At 36.6% G+C, this 16,803-nt stretch overlaps 1 protein-coding gene across 3 annotated transcripts in view; it reads right to left on the reverse strand.

Moving 5' to 3' along the window:
- Positions 1-755: 755 nt before the first annotated feature.
- ER-ANT1 (endoplasmic reticulum-adenine nucleotide transporter 1) overlaps positions 756-16,803 on the reverse strand; it is a 38,527-nt gene continuing 22,479 nt past the window's right edge. Inside the window, exons 2-3 of one of the 3 annotated variants that reach the window (XM_089997737.1) lie at positions 1,721-2,071; positions 756-1,318 (exon numbers count right to left, since the gene is read on the reverse strand). In XM_089997737.1, the coding sequence (XP_089853863.1) occupies positions 1,025-1,318; positions 1,721-2,071 (645 nt within the window). In that variant the 3' untranslated portion in view covers positions 756-1,024. Of the gene's footprint in view, positions 1,319-1,414; positions 1,510-1,720; positions 2,093-16,803 lie in introns of those variants that run through there. The other 2 variants (XM_089997736.1, XM_089997738.1) reach the window with 2 other exon arrangements.

The following is a 16,803-nucleotide window of genomic DNA, read 5'->3' on the forward strand; positions in this document are numbered from 1 at the left end:
TAAAAATTGCTTTCATATCAATGACTGGTACTTTAAGGGATCTGAATCTTGAAATAGCATGCCAAATTCAGATTGGTTATCCGACCATGTTCAGTCTATTTGCGCTCCTACTTGTCACCATGGCTGCAAGTGGTTACCATTTGACAAACTTGGGTCAGAAATTATAGGTTCTCATCGATTAGATACTTCTTAAGTTCAACATGATCATACATTTGTAATAGTTAAGATAAATTAGCTTTGTGCGCGCACATCTGGTAGGAGCAACTTGTTTATGTCACCAAGCTGAACGATGTCACAAGTTCAAAACCCGTGAGGGGCACCCCTGCTGCAAGGTCAAAGCTGGATGTACTCCCAATGGACAAGGGCAACCTCAAGGATTTTACCAACCGGAAGCCTGTCAATGTGCGCTGGTGAAGGGGGTTTTTCCATTGGCTTCACTAAAATGATAAACCAGCTTCAATAGGAATACAAGTTTTTCTAGGAAAACTTGAAACATCAGATTTTTTGACCTCCTTCTCAAGAACGGATCAGTTGTCTTGTTCTGGCATATAGTAGCTGCAATAGAAAATTGGCATCTTTAGTCGATGAAATTCGAGATGGGAGTGTGTAGGTTAAGTCAGTCAGTCGGCTCGAGATGAGATTTGTTGTCTTAAGGTGGCCGGTGGTTAGCCACAGATCTGGAAGAATATATTAATCACCTCGAATCGTGAGAAATTATCTAAAAGAAGTTTGCTCAGAGTAATTGGGCACTGTTGTTTTCTGCCACTCGCATCTTCACTTCATTCACAATCAATGATATTTGTACAAAGACAAATATACAATTGTTTGCGGTGGTGCGCCTCGAGCGGAGTTTATTTACATCAGTTATCATGATGCTTATTTTTCTGCCAAATGTACAAAGAGGCAAGCTTCTCTCTAAAATATTTCAAATTTTTACTCTCCTCTTTGTCAAAGAATGAAAAGTAATGCACGGCTTTTCACATCTGCTACCGACCTATAATGGTTGCATTATTCAGGCTTTCAGCTAATGATGAAATCCATAACCATATTTGTTAGAAAAACGATGAAGTTGATCATATCCTGCAAGAACTCCCGCCCCTGCGATCCCAACAAGCATATTGGCAGTTACTCCTTTGAAAAGTGCACCAACGCCCTCCTGACGAACAATCTGTTGGAAGGCATCCACTGTGCCCCTGTACTTGATTGTTTGGCCAGAAGTCAGCATCAATCGCCGGCGAAGAGTATCAAAAGGATATGCACAAACACCAGAAAAGGTGGTAACACTCCATCCAAGCAAAAAACTTGCAAAAAATTTTCCCTGAAAAGAATTAGATGTCAATTTCAGGCCATTGTTTCGCCTTCAGCAGAAGGAACCACAGAACCATTAAAGAAGATAATGGCACATGCATGTATATGCATATGCGAGAATGTGGAGAGTCTTCAATAACAAATATTACGACCCAACAAACATTAGGAAAATTGTACGAACTATTGATTGATGAAAAAATCCTGAAATGAAATTACATCCTTGTCACTGAACATGTAAATAAAACAAATGGTACCCATAAGATACCAGCCATCAGATAAAAAAAGATATCTATCAGAATTCAAAGAGTCACTATTAGCTCTGAACAACTTATCACAAAAAGAAAAAAGGTTATAAAAATCAAAATATAACACGTCTACATAATTCTGAAAAGAAAGGAAAAGAAATTAGTACCTCCAGTGGTCCAACAAGAACAATCGGCTTCATAGTATCATATATTCCAAAGTATAGCCCCCTGTAGAGTGTAATCCCAGTAATTGAAACACTAAAACCTCGATACAGACCCACAATACCATCAGTCAGAAGTGTTTTCCTGTAAACATCAAGTAATCCCATAAACTGGCGGTGATTGTTAGTTTGGTAGTTTTTTGTGTCTGTTGCAAGGCGGGTACGAGCATAGTCCAAATGGTAAAGGAATAAAGAAGTTGTTGCGCCAGCAGCACTACCAGATGCAACATTCCCTGCAAACCACTTCAGATAACCATCTTTCTCCTTTGAGCAACCAAATATGCTTTGAAAGTAACCCTTGAATGCAAAGTTAAATGCCTGTTAACAAATAAACCATACGAGTCCAATTACAAAAATCATGTCAAAGCAACCAAACTATATGTCAGTGAGAAAATGGCTGGAAAATGACATGTAACCACTGAAGAGAATAAACAAACAAACAAACATTAATACATCCACAAGAGTAAAAGCAGTGGCTGAAATTGATGTGTAATCCCATGTAGAAAATTATGATTAAAAAACCATATAGCTGTTGGAGCTGCCCCAACAGTTACAAATGTGACCGTTGGGTGCAGCTCCAACAGTCATATTGAGCTGCACTATTATTTTTTGTGAGTGCATATGCAATATTGTAAAGCCCCTCTTGGGAACTTATGAATTGAAGTTCATTTTGTTTCATGGTGCACTTGTGAGTGTTCTCCTTTGTGCCTTTGTGCACTCTTTGTATTTCTTGTATTGTGGTGTTACACACAATCTCTTTTTGTAGAGATTTTCACATGGTATCAGAGCAAGGTTGTTTGGAGAAAGAAATTGGTGTGATTCTTCTCAATATCAAGTGCCTCGAAAAACGTGCCTTCAACTTTTTGGTGATTGGAGTGGAGGCACTTCTTCATTCAATATTTTAGAAGATTACTACAACAAGAAAGATTTAAAATCTTATTGTGGTACGTATTCTTTTCTTTCTTCTTTCCTCTCTAATGGGTGAGAAAGACTCATTTTTCTCTTGGTTTCAAGCTAAATGGCTCAAATTATTATGTGTAGGCCGGAAATATGGAAGCTCACATCAAAGGGAAAGGGCTTTGGGGTTACATTCAAGGCTCGATTCTGGAACCCGAGCCTAAAATTACTTTGGTTAAAGAAGGGGAAATCAAAATCCTTGAGGGAAATGAAAGAACTAATGCTTTTGAGGAATATAGTAGGAAACATGAGCAATGGGAAATGAAGAATTTCAAGATCTTGTCTTGGATTTTCTCTTTCGTTGAGACAAGGATTAATGCCAACATTATAAAGTTTAAAAAGGCTTCTCAAGCGTGGGAGTATCTTGATAAGATGTATACTTCTAGGGACTTGTCCCATAAGTATTATCTTCAAAAGAGAGCGTTAACTCTTGTTCAAGGTGATATGTCTATAAGAGAGTATTTTGCAGAACTCTCTTCAATTTGGGATGAGCTTGCCATGCTTGAACCCAAGTGGAATGGAGAAGCCATACAGCTTCATTATAAGCAATTAGAAGAAGACCGATTCTTCAATTTTTTGAATGGGCTAAGGCCCGAGTTTGAGCAAATAAGATCTTCTCTCTTATCCTCTTTTACCTCTCCTTATCTTGAAGATGTCTTAACTAAATTAAGTGGAGAGGAAACCCGTATGGGCATTAGCAAGCAAAATCCTAGTGTGCTTGCAATGTCTACAAATCAAGAAGAATGTGATGGTGTTAATGTCGTTTCTAGACCCGGTAACAATTTAAGAACATATAGACCTCCTCATTTTAAGAATCAAAATCAAGGAGGAAGAAGAGATTATAGCAAAATCTCGTGTTACTTTTGCAAAGAACCGGGTCATATCAAACCGGTTTGCCCAAAATGGAAGAAACTTCTAGCAATGGCAACTACATCTCAACCATCCAAAGAGGAATCTTCAAAAGAAGCTCTATCTCTCAATCAAATTGTGGAGGCTCTTCAACCTCTTCTAAAGGGAGTTATTTCCGGTGCCGCCGTATCCACCTCTTCTCCTCCAGGTAAAACTTCTTGGCTCTTAGATTCGGGTTCATCCTTTCATATGACCCCAAACATTTCATCTCCTTCCGAGTATTCTAAAAATGTGTCACCTTCTTTTGTTTCGACCGCGGATGATACTTCTCTAGAAATTAAGAGAATTGAAAATTTTAAAACCCAAAACTTCTTTATTCCAAAAATTAGACTTATACCAAAATTAAATTTAAACTTGCTTTCTGTTTCTCAACTCACGGACCTTGGGTGTAACATTCAATTCTCATCTAATAAATGTTTAATACAGGATCACCGGTCCGAGAGATTGAGTGGGGAAGGCTCTAGGAAAGGAGACTTGTACTATGTGGACTTTCTTCAAATTCCTAAAAACACCTTTTGTAATGTGGCCCAACATAAAGATATAAATGTTTGGCACAAGAGACTTGGTCATCCCAACATTACCAAGTTATCCTATCTACATTTTGTTAAAGATCTTTGTAAAAATACTTTCTCTTGTAATGATTGTATTCTTGGAAAAATGAGAAGTATACCTTTTGAACCAAGAACTATGTTTAGTACTAAACCTTTTGAAATTATTCACTCGGATGTTTGGGGACCGACACCTGTCATATCCAAAGGTGGTTTTGCTTACTATGTGATTTTTGTAGATGATTTCTCACGATATTGTTTGATACATTTTCTCAAACATAAGTATGAAGTTTTTTCATGTTTTAAAACATATCATATGATGATTAAAAATCAATTTAATAGTAATTTAAAGATATTTATGACCGATTCCGGAGGTGAATATCTCTCTAATGAGTTTAAGAAATATCTTGAGGATTGTGGCATTGTCCATCAAAGATCATGTCCTAAGACCCCACAACAAAATGGTTTGGCCAAAAGAAAGCATAGGCATATCATTGAAACCACTAGAACCCTTCTCATTTCCCAAAATATTCCTAAAATTTTTTGGGCCGAAGCGGCTCTTGCTTCCGTCTATCTTATCAACCGACTTCCATCAAAAAATTTAGATAAAATTTCTCCCTTTGAGATTGTATATGAAAAAGAACCTGATTATAATAGGTTGAGAGTTTTTGGTTGTAAGTGCTTTGTTCTTACCGATAAAAATGATAAACTCTCACCAAAAGCCATTCCTTGTGCTTTCCTTGGCTATTCGGAAACTCAAAAAGGATTCGATGTTATGACTCTAAGAATGATAAATTATATGTTTCAAGGAATGTAACTTTTTTGGAAAATGATAGTGGTTTTGAAAAAAATGAATCTCATTTAGAAAATGCCGATTACTCCTTTCTTTTTGACCTTTTATCTAAGGATGATGATATCTCTAGTGATGATGAATCAACATATAATAGTGAAAATGAAATGGTTGTGATCAACAATAACTCTAACCCTTCTACCCCTCAAGAAGAAAATGTATCTAGAGAACCCATCACTTATTCGCATAGAGATAGAAGCACCTTTAGGAGTGCTATTGAACTATATAGTGAACCTAGTGAAACTATTTCCACTCATGATTCTCATCCTAGGAGAACTGAAAGAACTAGAAGGACTCCCTCTAGATTCGTATCTTTTGATTATTTCTCTCCTAAATATCGAGCTTGTTTGCGTGCCATTCACTCTTATTTTGAACCAAAAAATTTTGGAGAAGCCAAACAATGTACTGAATGGAGAGAAGGAGAGAAGCCATGGAGAGTGAACTCAAAGCTCTTAAGAAAGCTAACACTTGGGAATTTCAATCTCTTCCCAATGGCAAGAAAACTATAGGATGTCGATGGGTGTTCAAGGTCAAGACTAAGAGTGATGGTTCTCTTGAAAGGTATAAGGCTCGTCTTATAGCTAAAGGGTACAGTCAAGAATATGGGATTGACTATGAAGAGACATTTGCTCCAGTAGCTCGTATGGTTAATGTCAGATGTCTTATCACCATTGCTTCAATTTGAAAATGGAATATTTACCAAATGGATGTCAAAAATGCCTTTTTAAATGGAGATCTTAATGAAGAAGTTTACATGGATGCTCCACCTGGTATGGAAATCCCTAAAAATAAAGTTTTTCGTCTTCGTAAAGCTCTTTATGGACTGAAACAAGCACCCAAGGTTTGACACGATAGGTTTAACAATGTAAGAAATGGTTTCACTTCATGCTATACTGACACTGCATTGTTTGTTAAGAAATCTGATGCAGGGATTGTTATATTATTGTTATATGTTGATGATATGTTAATAACAGGTGATGATATCAAAGGAATCAAGAGCATTAAATCTATTTTGACTTCAAAATTTGAAATGTCAGACTTAGGAATTCTGACATATTTTTTGGGAATTGAGGTTGCCTATTCTCAGAGAGGCTATTTTTTGTCTCAAACTAAACTTGCTTGTGAGATTCTTGATAGATCAGGAATCACAGATGACAAGGTCTGCGAAACTCCTGAAATAGTAGGTTCGAAGATGAAGATTGATGATGGGATTTTCTTAAAAGATCTCACACCTTACCGGCAACTGGTTGGATCCCTAGCGTATCTCAGCATTACCAAGCCTGATATTTCTCATGCAGTACATGTTGCTAGTCAATTTCAACATGCACCTACTACAGTCCATATGAGCGTCATCCTTCGCATTACATAAAGGGTACAGTAAACAAGGGAATATTTCTATCTTCTATGTCCGAATTAAGTTTAATTGCATATACTGACTCTGATTGGGGAGGTGACACAAATAACCGTCACTCCACCACTGGTTTCTGTATTTTTTTAGGTAAATCATTAATCTCTTGGAGATGCAAGAAGCAGCAAAAAATATCACTTTCATCCACCGAAGTTGAGTATAGAGCCATGGCATCTACTACCATGGAGATTGTTTGGATTCGCAACTTGTTGGAAGATATGAATATTCAAGTTCAAGGGCCCACAAAATTATGTTGTGATAATAAAAGTGCAATCTACATTGTCAAAAATCACACATTTCATGAGATCACGAAGCATATCGAGATGGACTGCCACTATGTTCGTGAAGAATATTTAAGAAAAACCATTGACCTTCCTTATGTTACATCAGAATATCAACTGGCAGACTTCTTCACCAAGGCGTTGTGTTCTCCAAGATTTAACTTCCTTCTTGGCAAACTTTCGGTCGTGACACCCTAAGTTTGAGGGGGAGTGTTAAAATATTATGTCTCTTTTAACTGTAAACTGAAATACCCATCAGGGGTATTTCAGTCCTTTTACTCAATAGGTGTCAGCCACCCTAATGGGCTAACATTTTTACTTTTTTTTTTATTTACTTTTGCTTTTTACACTTTTTTTCTTTTTGACTGTTGTGAAAGGGACAGCTCCATATAGCTGTTGTAGCTGCCCCAACAGTCACAAATGTGACTGTTGGGTGCAGCTCCAACAGTCATATTGAGCTGCACCTGTGGCTTCTTTTTGCATTATAAATAGGCCTTAGTGGCCTTTGTAAACATATTCTTTTTTGTGAGTGCATATGCAATATTGTAAAGCCCCTCTTGGGAACTTATGAATTGAAGTTCATTTTGTTTCATGCTTTTGTGCATGTGTATCCGTGCGTTCGTGCACTTGTGAGTGTTCTCCTTTGTGCCTTTGTGCACTCTTTGTATTTCTTGTATTGTGGTGTTACACACAATCTCTTTTTGTAGAGATTTTCACAGTTGAGGCATAGAATCCTCTTTCTTGGTAGATATACCGAAATTTGCCTCAAATTCCAACAACATGGATTTAAGTTGATCGAAATTACCTCTCGATTCACACCCCATATACATGGCCTTGAACATGTACTCATCCCCTAGACCTCGAAGAGTTTGGCTACATACATCTTCATCTGCCATAGGGCTTTCAATGGTAGCCAATTGGTCAATGACATATTTTACTTTATCTAAAAAATCGACTACACTTCTGTTTCTCCATTTTAAGGACCCAATTTCATTTTTAGATTTCACTTTCTCTTAAGCAAACTTTTGGTCATGGTAAGTTTGAGAGGGAGTGTTAAATTGTATATATATATATATATATAATATATATGTGTGTGTATTTATATTATACATACCAATGTATATATATATGTGTGTGTATTATATATATATACATTCCTATTTATTGTTATAACTATTTTCTTTTAGTTTGGTTCTTTTTGAACTAGTCAACATAAAGCTGACTAGTCAATAGAGTTGTTGGAGTTGGTCCAACAACTCCAGAAGAGCATAAAAATAATAATATTTTATTATAGTGCATATGCAAGAAGCGTTATATATAGAGGGGGTTCACCCCTATTTATATACAACAAGGGAGCTCAATAGAGTTGTCGGAGCCCCTCTCTCTATGTAATGATTCAACTCTATTGAACTCCCCTGTTGTATATAAATAGGGGTGAACCCCCTCTCTATATGTAATGCTTCTTGCATATAAACCACAATAAAATATTATTATTTTTATGCTCTTGTGCACCCTTATATGGGTTTTGTGAATGTGCCCCTTTGTGGAGTTGTGAGTGAACTCAACTCCATAGTGGGTTCCTTTTTTGGTGATTGTCCACATTTGTATCAACTTGGTGGACTTTGTTGGTGATATTTGAAGACTTCTATAACTTAACAATTATGATGTAAAATTCCAGGTTAAATTAGCCATTATATGAAGTCTATTCAAAACAAAACAGAATACATGTAACGACCTCAAACTGACCCCTAAAAATTTTGCATTTTTTTTAAGCGAGTAAATTATTTTAACATTGTGGAAAGGTATCCCAGGGACTCAGTGCACATTACAAATTTAATATATACAACCCAACATACATTTTACACAGAATAAATCAAACCATGAATTTATATTGAATTGAATTTAATAAAATAATCTTCATTTAGGATTCAATAAATCCCTCCAAAACAATAAACTCTCAACTCTGTCAGAATCCGAGCCATCACATCATAACTCTCGCTCCCTCCAGCAAGTTGGTCCCTTCAGTACTGAGCCTCAACACCTGAAAAAGGTTTTTTAAAAATGAGATCATCGGTCTACTCCACCTCAATTCACCATTTCGAACCTTATACAGAAGGTTTCTCCGTACCAGCTTCTTCTACATATACCGCAGTTGAAGCACCTAAAGGAGAATTTGGTTTCTTTCTGGTCGTAAGAACTGAAGTTTTCGTACAAGGCTCACTCGAAGACCAACAATAAGGAAATTAGCATAACTCAAATCAAACATAAGTTTAAGAGAGCTCAACAAACATCACATATTCAGAACAGACAGATTTTAAATATAAGCAGTTTAATTCAAACAACCAAGAATCTCATACTAAATTAATCATTTAGGGATGCATGAATCAATGCAACATGCATGAATGACTTTTTAACTTTAATTATCAGTATTGTTTTTGCATGCATGTTCTTACTTAAATGCAACACATTTAAGTTCTCACTTGTCTAAAACCTACGGATACTCAAAACGGGTCAATTTTCTGATGTACAAGGCATTCTTAATGATATCTTAACACACAATTTGTATTTTATTTATTGGGTCATACACATGTTTTTCGACCAACGTCAAGAATCAACACCATCAATCGGAATATTAGGAATCAACACCATCAATCGGGACGATAAGGAAATCAACATCTATTGACGCCACTTTTTCGGTATAACAATAATTGTAACTAAGTCTAACAACAACACCCCCAGGCAAAGTGATGGGAGTTCCCTACAATCGTGGTTGGGAACACGAACCACTTGTAGAAGTTTAGATGAAATGCGCAGAAACCTAGGTAGAGAGAGAGAGAGGGCTGCAAAATAAGAGAACTCGTTAAAATTGATTAGGGCTAATCTCTATGTTAAATAGAGAGAGGCCAAAGAGAGAAATTACACATAAGTCCCTCATTAAACTAAAATATCAAATAACCTCTTAATCTCAACACTCCCCCTCAAGCTGGAGCATAGATATCAATCATGCTCAGCTTGTCACAACATTTTGAGAAATTTGATCTAGCAAGAGGCTTTGTAAACATATCTGCAACTTGGTCCTCCAACTTTAGATATTTGGTAGTGATATGACCAGCTTGAACCATATCTCTTACATAGTGGTAATCAACCTCAATGTGCTTTGTTCTCTCATGAAAGACAGGATTGTTCGCTATATATGTGGTAGCCTTGTTATCACACATCATGATCATAGGAGAGGAAACCTTCACCTGAAGATCATGAAGAACAGTACGAACCCACATCAATTCAGCAGATGTTTGGGCCATAGCCCTATATTCTGATTCTGCACTCGATCTAGAAACCACATTTTGCTTCTTACTTCTCCATGAAATCAGTTTGTCTCCCAGAAACACACAGAATCCTGTGGTAAATTTTCTATCTACAACAGATCATGCATAGTCAGCATCAGAATAGGCCACTATCTCTAGAGTTCCACCTTTCCTGAACAATAACCCTTTTCCAGGAGAAGATTTTAAATACCTGAGAATCATTATAGCTGCATTCCAATGTATCTCAGTTGGTTTGTCCATAAACTGGCTAACTTTGCTTACTGCTAAAGCAATATCCGACCTTGTCACAGTTACATACAGTAGCTTCTCTACTAGTGAGCGATAGCTTTTACTATCAACCGGTTTTGACCCTTCTTCAAACAACTGAACTTTATGGTCCATGGGAATTGTTGGTTTAGCTCCCAATATTCTTGTTTCCTTTAATAAGTCAAGAACATACTTCCGTTGAGACAAAATCATCCCTTCACGGCTCCTGGCAACTTCTATACCCAGAAAATATCTAAGTGAACCAAGGTCTTTTGTAACAAAGTGTTTTTGAAGATGAGCCTTTGTGGCTTCAATATCTTTCACATCGTCTCATGTAAGAATGATGTCATCCACATATACCACCATAACAACTATGCCTGAGTTAGTTTTCTTGATAAATAGTGTATGATCTGCCGCTGACCTGTTGAAGCTGAAATTCCACTAGAGGGGGGTGAATAGTGAAATATGATTTAGATCGATAAATTAAAAGATAAATGCAATAAGGCACAATACATAAAACACAGGATTTACACTGGTTCGGTCGAGTCACTGACCTACATCCAGTCCCCAAGCAAAACACTTAGCTTATCCACTATAACATCCGAGTTACCGGATAAATAGTACAACACCCTCTTCCTCAGAGGTCTTCTTCTCTCAACAGAGAAGGGGAACACCCTCTTCCACAGAGGTCTTCTTCTCTCAACAGAGAAGGGGAACACCCTCTTCCACAGAAGTCTACTTCTTTCAACAAAGAAGGAATACAGTGAATAACAGAAAGTTACAATACTTTCTATAGAACCTTCAGAATGATATGAATGCACGAATGAAGGATTCTCAGAATGTTCTGTTCTTTTCACTCAGATGATTCTCTTTGTCAAAGAGCTATTCTTGACTTTTTCTCTTTCTTTTCTCTTTCTTTTTCTAGGCTCTCTTTCAAATATCGAATAAGAATTTTTCTCGTTGTAAGCTCACATGTACTTGTCTTAAGAACTATTTTGTTTGTGTTTATATAGCCTTCAAAAAAATAGTCGTTGCCTTTTTGAAATGATAGTCTTTTTGGGATGTGAGATGTCAAGTCATTTCAAAAATCACTTTATGGATATTCGAAAAAGTCTTCTTTCTATAAAAGTAGTATTTTGGGTACACTAGTCGTTGTAGTATTTTAGGTGTAATATATTTTATGTAAAAAGTCTATTTCTCATAATAAATGACTTATAGTACATTGAACGTTGGATTATAAACCATCATGTAGTTTTGTCTTTATTCAAATTAATGATTTGTAGTACTTTAGTATTTTATTTAGAAATCGTCACTTCTTTACTTAAATGGGTGTAAGTACAATAAATGTTTTGAGTCCTTTATTTTGTAAATAGTCATATCAAAAAAGTACTTTATGATGTGCTACTTAATGTCTACAGAGAGAATGAAGACTTTAAGCAAGTCGACATTCTTGAGTGGGGTTAAGATAGTCATTTCTAAAAAAGTTTTTTGAGGTGGTAATTAATGTTTACAGAAAGAATGATTACTTTAAGTAAGTCGACATTCTTGAGTTGTATAAAGTAACTAAAGTCTTTTCTAAACATATTATATTATGAGTTTTCTTTGTTTAGTTCAACTAGCCGATTTTTATGTTTGTCTTTTTTCTTACATACTTGAAATCATTACTTTTTATTTCTTTTCAAGTTGTCTTATATATGATAGAAGGTACAATTAATGCTTTTGAAATTATGAGCTATTATATCTTGTCAAAATATCTTTTCTCATAAAAGTTTGTAAGAAGGTACAATGATTGGTTTTCAAAAAGGTGCTCTTTGAAAATATCGTATACTTTTATGAAACATAGCTTTTGTGAATAAGTGACTTGTATGATAAAGTATGTAATATGCAATATGCATGCTTCTAAAGGTCCTGTTACATATGACTCTAAAGAAGAAAAAAGTCTTCATTTTGAAGTAGCCGATTCCTTTAGATGATCTTTAAGAATGAATGGCCCATCAAGCTTTTTCTTCAAGAAGTATGATTACATCAAGGTTGTACTTGAGCAGGAGGTCTCCATCCTTTTGGGTGAGATATCCTTGCATCAAATACTCGTTAGATACATGACAAAGTATATCCAATCATAATATAACATTTTTCATGAAGACATATTATCATATCATATTAAATCAAATATGACAGTGTATCATATTGTGTGTCATCAAAATATAGTTTCTCAACAGAAGCCAAAGCGTGACATCACTTCAAACAGCTTTTGAAACCATGCACGCGGACTTTGTTTCAAGCCATAAATCGCCTTTCTCAATCTACACACCTTCTGACACTCCCCCTCAACCTCGAATCCTGGAGGTTGTTGCATGTAAATTGTCTCAGATAGATCCCCATATAGAAATGCATTTTTCACATCTAATTGACATAAGCTCCAACCATGATGAACAGCTACTGAGAGAACAAGACGAATGGTGCCCATCCGTGCAACAGGAGAAAAGGTTTCAAAGAAATCAATACCATATGTCTGAGTATATCCTTTTGCTACTAATCTGGCCTTGTACCTTTCAATAGAACCATCCGATTTGTACTTTATTGTATATACCCATTTGGGTCCAACAATGTCAGCATCTACTGGGAAATCAACTAGATCTCATGTATGCTGAGACACTAAAGCATCCATTTCTTCTTGCATAGCCAGCTTCTAGCGGTTATCTAGCTCTGCCTGTTGATAGTTCAGAGGAATCGTTTCAGCAGATAAGGCTGAAATAAAAGTTTTCATCTGATTTCCAATTCTGACATCGGAGACAAAATGAGATATGTGATATAAGGTACATTGTTGTGTCCCCTTGCGTAGAGCGATAGGCCTGTTATCATCATCATGAAGATCACTATTGTCAGTAGTACTTACCTCAGGAGAAGAAGATGATGGAGGCACTGGCGGAGGTGAAGCTCTACGCACATATACCAATGGAGGATCATTAAATCGTAAAGAGGATGAAGTTTGGTTCGGTAACGAGGGGACAGATTTCAAAGGAAAAGGAGGTATAGGTAATGGAAAAGAGTCAGCTGGATCAACCTGCAGCGGGGAACCGGTACTAAAGAAATATAGAGTGGATTCCAAGAAAGATACATCCGCACTGACATACTCTCGGTGAGAAATAGGATCATAACATCGATATCACTTTTGATTTTTGAGATAACCTATAAATATGCATTTTGTAGCTTAAGCAGATAATTTATCACGGTCAGGGCCAAGTTTGTGTACAAAACAAACACATCCAAATATTTTTGGTGAGAAAGAGAGGAGTGGGGCATTAGGTTTTAGGATATATAATGGAATTTGATCGCCCACAGAAGAAGAAGGCATGCGGTTGATCAGATAATAAGCAGTGGTAATCGCATCACCCCAATATAATGCAGGAACATTGGATTGAATCATAATGGTCCGGGCAACATCAAGCAGGTGCCGATGTTTTCGCTCAGCCACCCCCATTTTGTTGAGATGAATAGGCACAGAAAGTTTGGGGTTGAATGCCATGATCTTGGTAAAATTGTAAGAGAACTTTTGATTTAAACTCAAGAGCATTATCAGTGCGAACAATCTTGACAATGGATTCAAACTGAGTTTGTATTTCAAGAATTAAGGATTTGATAATACTTGGAACTTCAGATCGTTCTTTTATTAAAAACACCCATGACAACTTAGAGAAATCATCAACAATAACAAGATAATATCGACACCCCATGTAATGAAATATGCGGAAAAGAAATGTATGTCCTACAATGGACATTCACACATAGAAATCAAAGAACAAGTCCAAAAGAGGACATACACAAAAGCCAATAATGGCTAGAAAGCATAAAATCTTATAAATGCACTAAAGGGCTTGAAGAAGCCACACATTACAAAGGGGGAGACCCCACTTATTTATAGGCAAGAGAGGAGTGAGGGAGAGTTAGAGAAAAGCAAGAGAGAGGGACCATTGGGAGTCCCAACAAGGAGTCGTTGGGCTCCCAACGATCACAATTGTGACCGTTGGGGGCCCAACGACTCTTTGTTGGGCCCCCAATGGCTGTGCATTAAATGCACAAAAAGGAAAATAAAAAAAGACAAAAAGAAATGGAAAAAATAGAAAAAGGTAAAAGGAAAAAAATAGAAAAAGAAAAAAGACTAAAATGCCCCTATTGGGCGAGTTTACAGAACTACCCCTTATCGGGTAGTGAATGACAAATATTTATATATATATATATATATATATAGATATATATATATATATATAAATATATATTACATATATTTTAACACCCTCCCTCAAGCTTTACGGGGATACAACGAAAAGCTTGTTGAGAAGAAACATGAAGCGAGGAGCAGCAAGAGCTTTGGTGAAGAAGTCCGCCAACTGGTACTCGGATGTGACGTAGGGCAATGTAATGGTTCCTTTTAGGTATTCATCTCGAACATAATGGCAATCCATCTCAATATGTTTAGTACGCTCATGGAAGGTGTGGTTGCTTGCAATATAGATAGCACTCTTGTTATCGCAACACATCTTCGAAGGAGTTGAGATGACGATGCCCATATCACAGAGGAGACTCCTAAGCCACACAAGCTCCATGGTTGTAGTGGCCATTGCACGATATTCCGCTTCAGTTGAGGACAATGATACTTTATGCTGCTTCTTGCATCTCCAAGAAATCATAGAGTCACCTAAGAAAACACAAAAACCAGTGGTTGAGACTCTATCATTGGGATTTCCTCCCCAATCAGCATCTGTATAGGCAATTAAATCAAGTGATGATGAAGAGGAAAGAAAAACTCCCTTAGTTATGGTGTTCTTAATATATCTGACAATCCTTAAGACTGCACTCATGTGCACAGTTGTAGGTGCATGTTGAAATTGACTGGCGGAATGAACTGCATGAGCTATGTCCGGCCGAGTGATGGATAAGTATGTCAGAGACCCAATGAGTTGACGGTAGGGAGTAGGATTCTCAAGAAGTGTCCCATCTTCCAGCCTGAGCTTTGCATTGATAACCTCAGGGGTTTTTGTCTTTTTATCATCTGAAATTCCAGACTTTGCACAAATGTCAGAAACAAGTTTCATCTGAGAGAGAATATACCCTCGGGGTGAATATGCAACTTCAATACCTAGAAAATATCTTAAGAAACCAAGGTCAGACATGTCAAAATTTTCTTTTAAAAATTTCTTAATATCATGGATTTCTTGCTCATCACTTCCAGTGATGATCATATCATCAACATATAGTAGTAAAATAACTACAGAGGACCCTGCACTTTTCACAAATAACGCAGTGTCAGTATAACATGAACGAAAATTTAAGCTAGTCATCACATTGCTAAATCTATCATGCCAAGCTTTTGGAGCTTGTTTTAACCCATATAGTGCCTTTTTTAGTTTAAGAACTTTGTTTTCACCAATGGATACTCCTGGTGGAGGATCCATATAGACCTCTTCACTTAGTTCGCCATTAAGAAATGTGTTCTTAACATCCAATTGATAGATAGGCCATTTTTTAATGGATGCAACCGCAATAAGAGTCCTAACACTAGTCATTCTAGCTACGGGAGCAAAGGTTTCCTCATAGTCTATTCCGTACTCTTGAGCATATCCTTTGGCTACCAACCTAGCTTTATAACGTTCTAATGACCCATCACTTTTAGTTCTAATTTTGAAGACCCATCTACATCCAATAGACTTCTTTCCAGTGGGTAATGAAGTTATTTCCCAAGTTTTAGCTTTTTCAAGGGCACTAAATTCGAGTTTCATGGCTTCAACCCATTGAGGAATATTTTTGGCTTCATTATAGTGTGATGGTTCATGATAAGAGTGTAATGCGATTAGACATGCCCTATATTTAGGTGTTAGGGATTCATAAGAAACAAACCTATTAGGAGGGTTGGAGATTCGGCTAGATCTCCTTAAAGAGGTTTCTTCTATGTTGGAATTTTGAGAATATTTTTCTAAGGCACTTATGGGAATTTCTTGACCACGCCTAGCATAGGTTTGAATTGACCTATTTTCAACATCATTACTTTCAATTTCATCATTACTAAGAGGAGTATCCTCTAAATCATTGGGAACATCCTCTAGGTGAGGAGTCACATCTTCTTGAGAGAGAAGATCAAATAAGAAAGCATATTCGCTTTTATCAATATCTTTATTTTTCTCAAAGCCGTTTTCATTTTCCAAAAAGGTAACATCTTTGGATACATATAGTTTGTTGCTTTTGGGATCGAAGCACCTAAAACCTTTTTGATTTTCTCCGTATCCTAAGAATACACATTCGATAGCTTTAGGAGATAACTTATCTCTTTTATGTGTAAGGACAAAACACTTACACCCAAAAATTCTTAACCTATTAAAATCGGGTGTTCTTTCAAAAAGTTTTTCATATGGAGATATATTTTGAAGGGATGAGGATATCATTCTATTTATCAAATAAGTGGAGGTTAAGGCGGCTTTGGCCCAATAGCATTTAGGAATTTCTTTGGAA

This window comes from Nuphar pumila, chromosome 2 (genome assembly GCF_984573655.1).
Source record: "Nuphar pumila chromosome 2, dmNupPumi1.hap1.1, whole genome shotgun sequence".
NCBI lineage: Eukaryota > Viridiplantae > Streptophyta > Magnoliopsida > Nymphaeales > Nymphaeaceae > Nuphar > Nuphar pumila.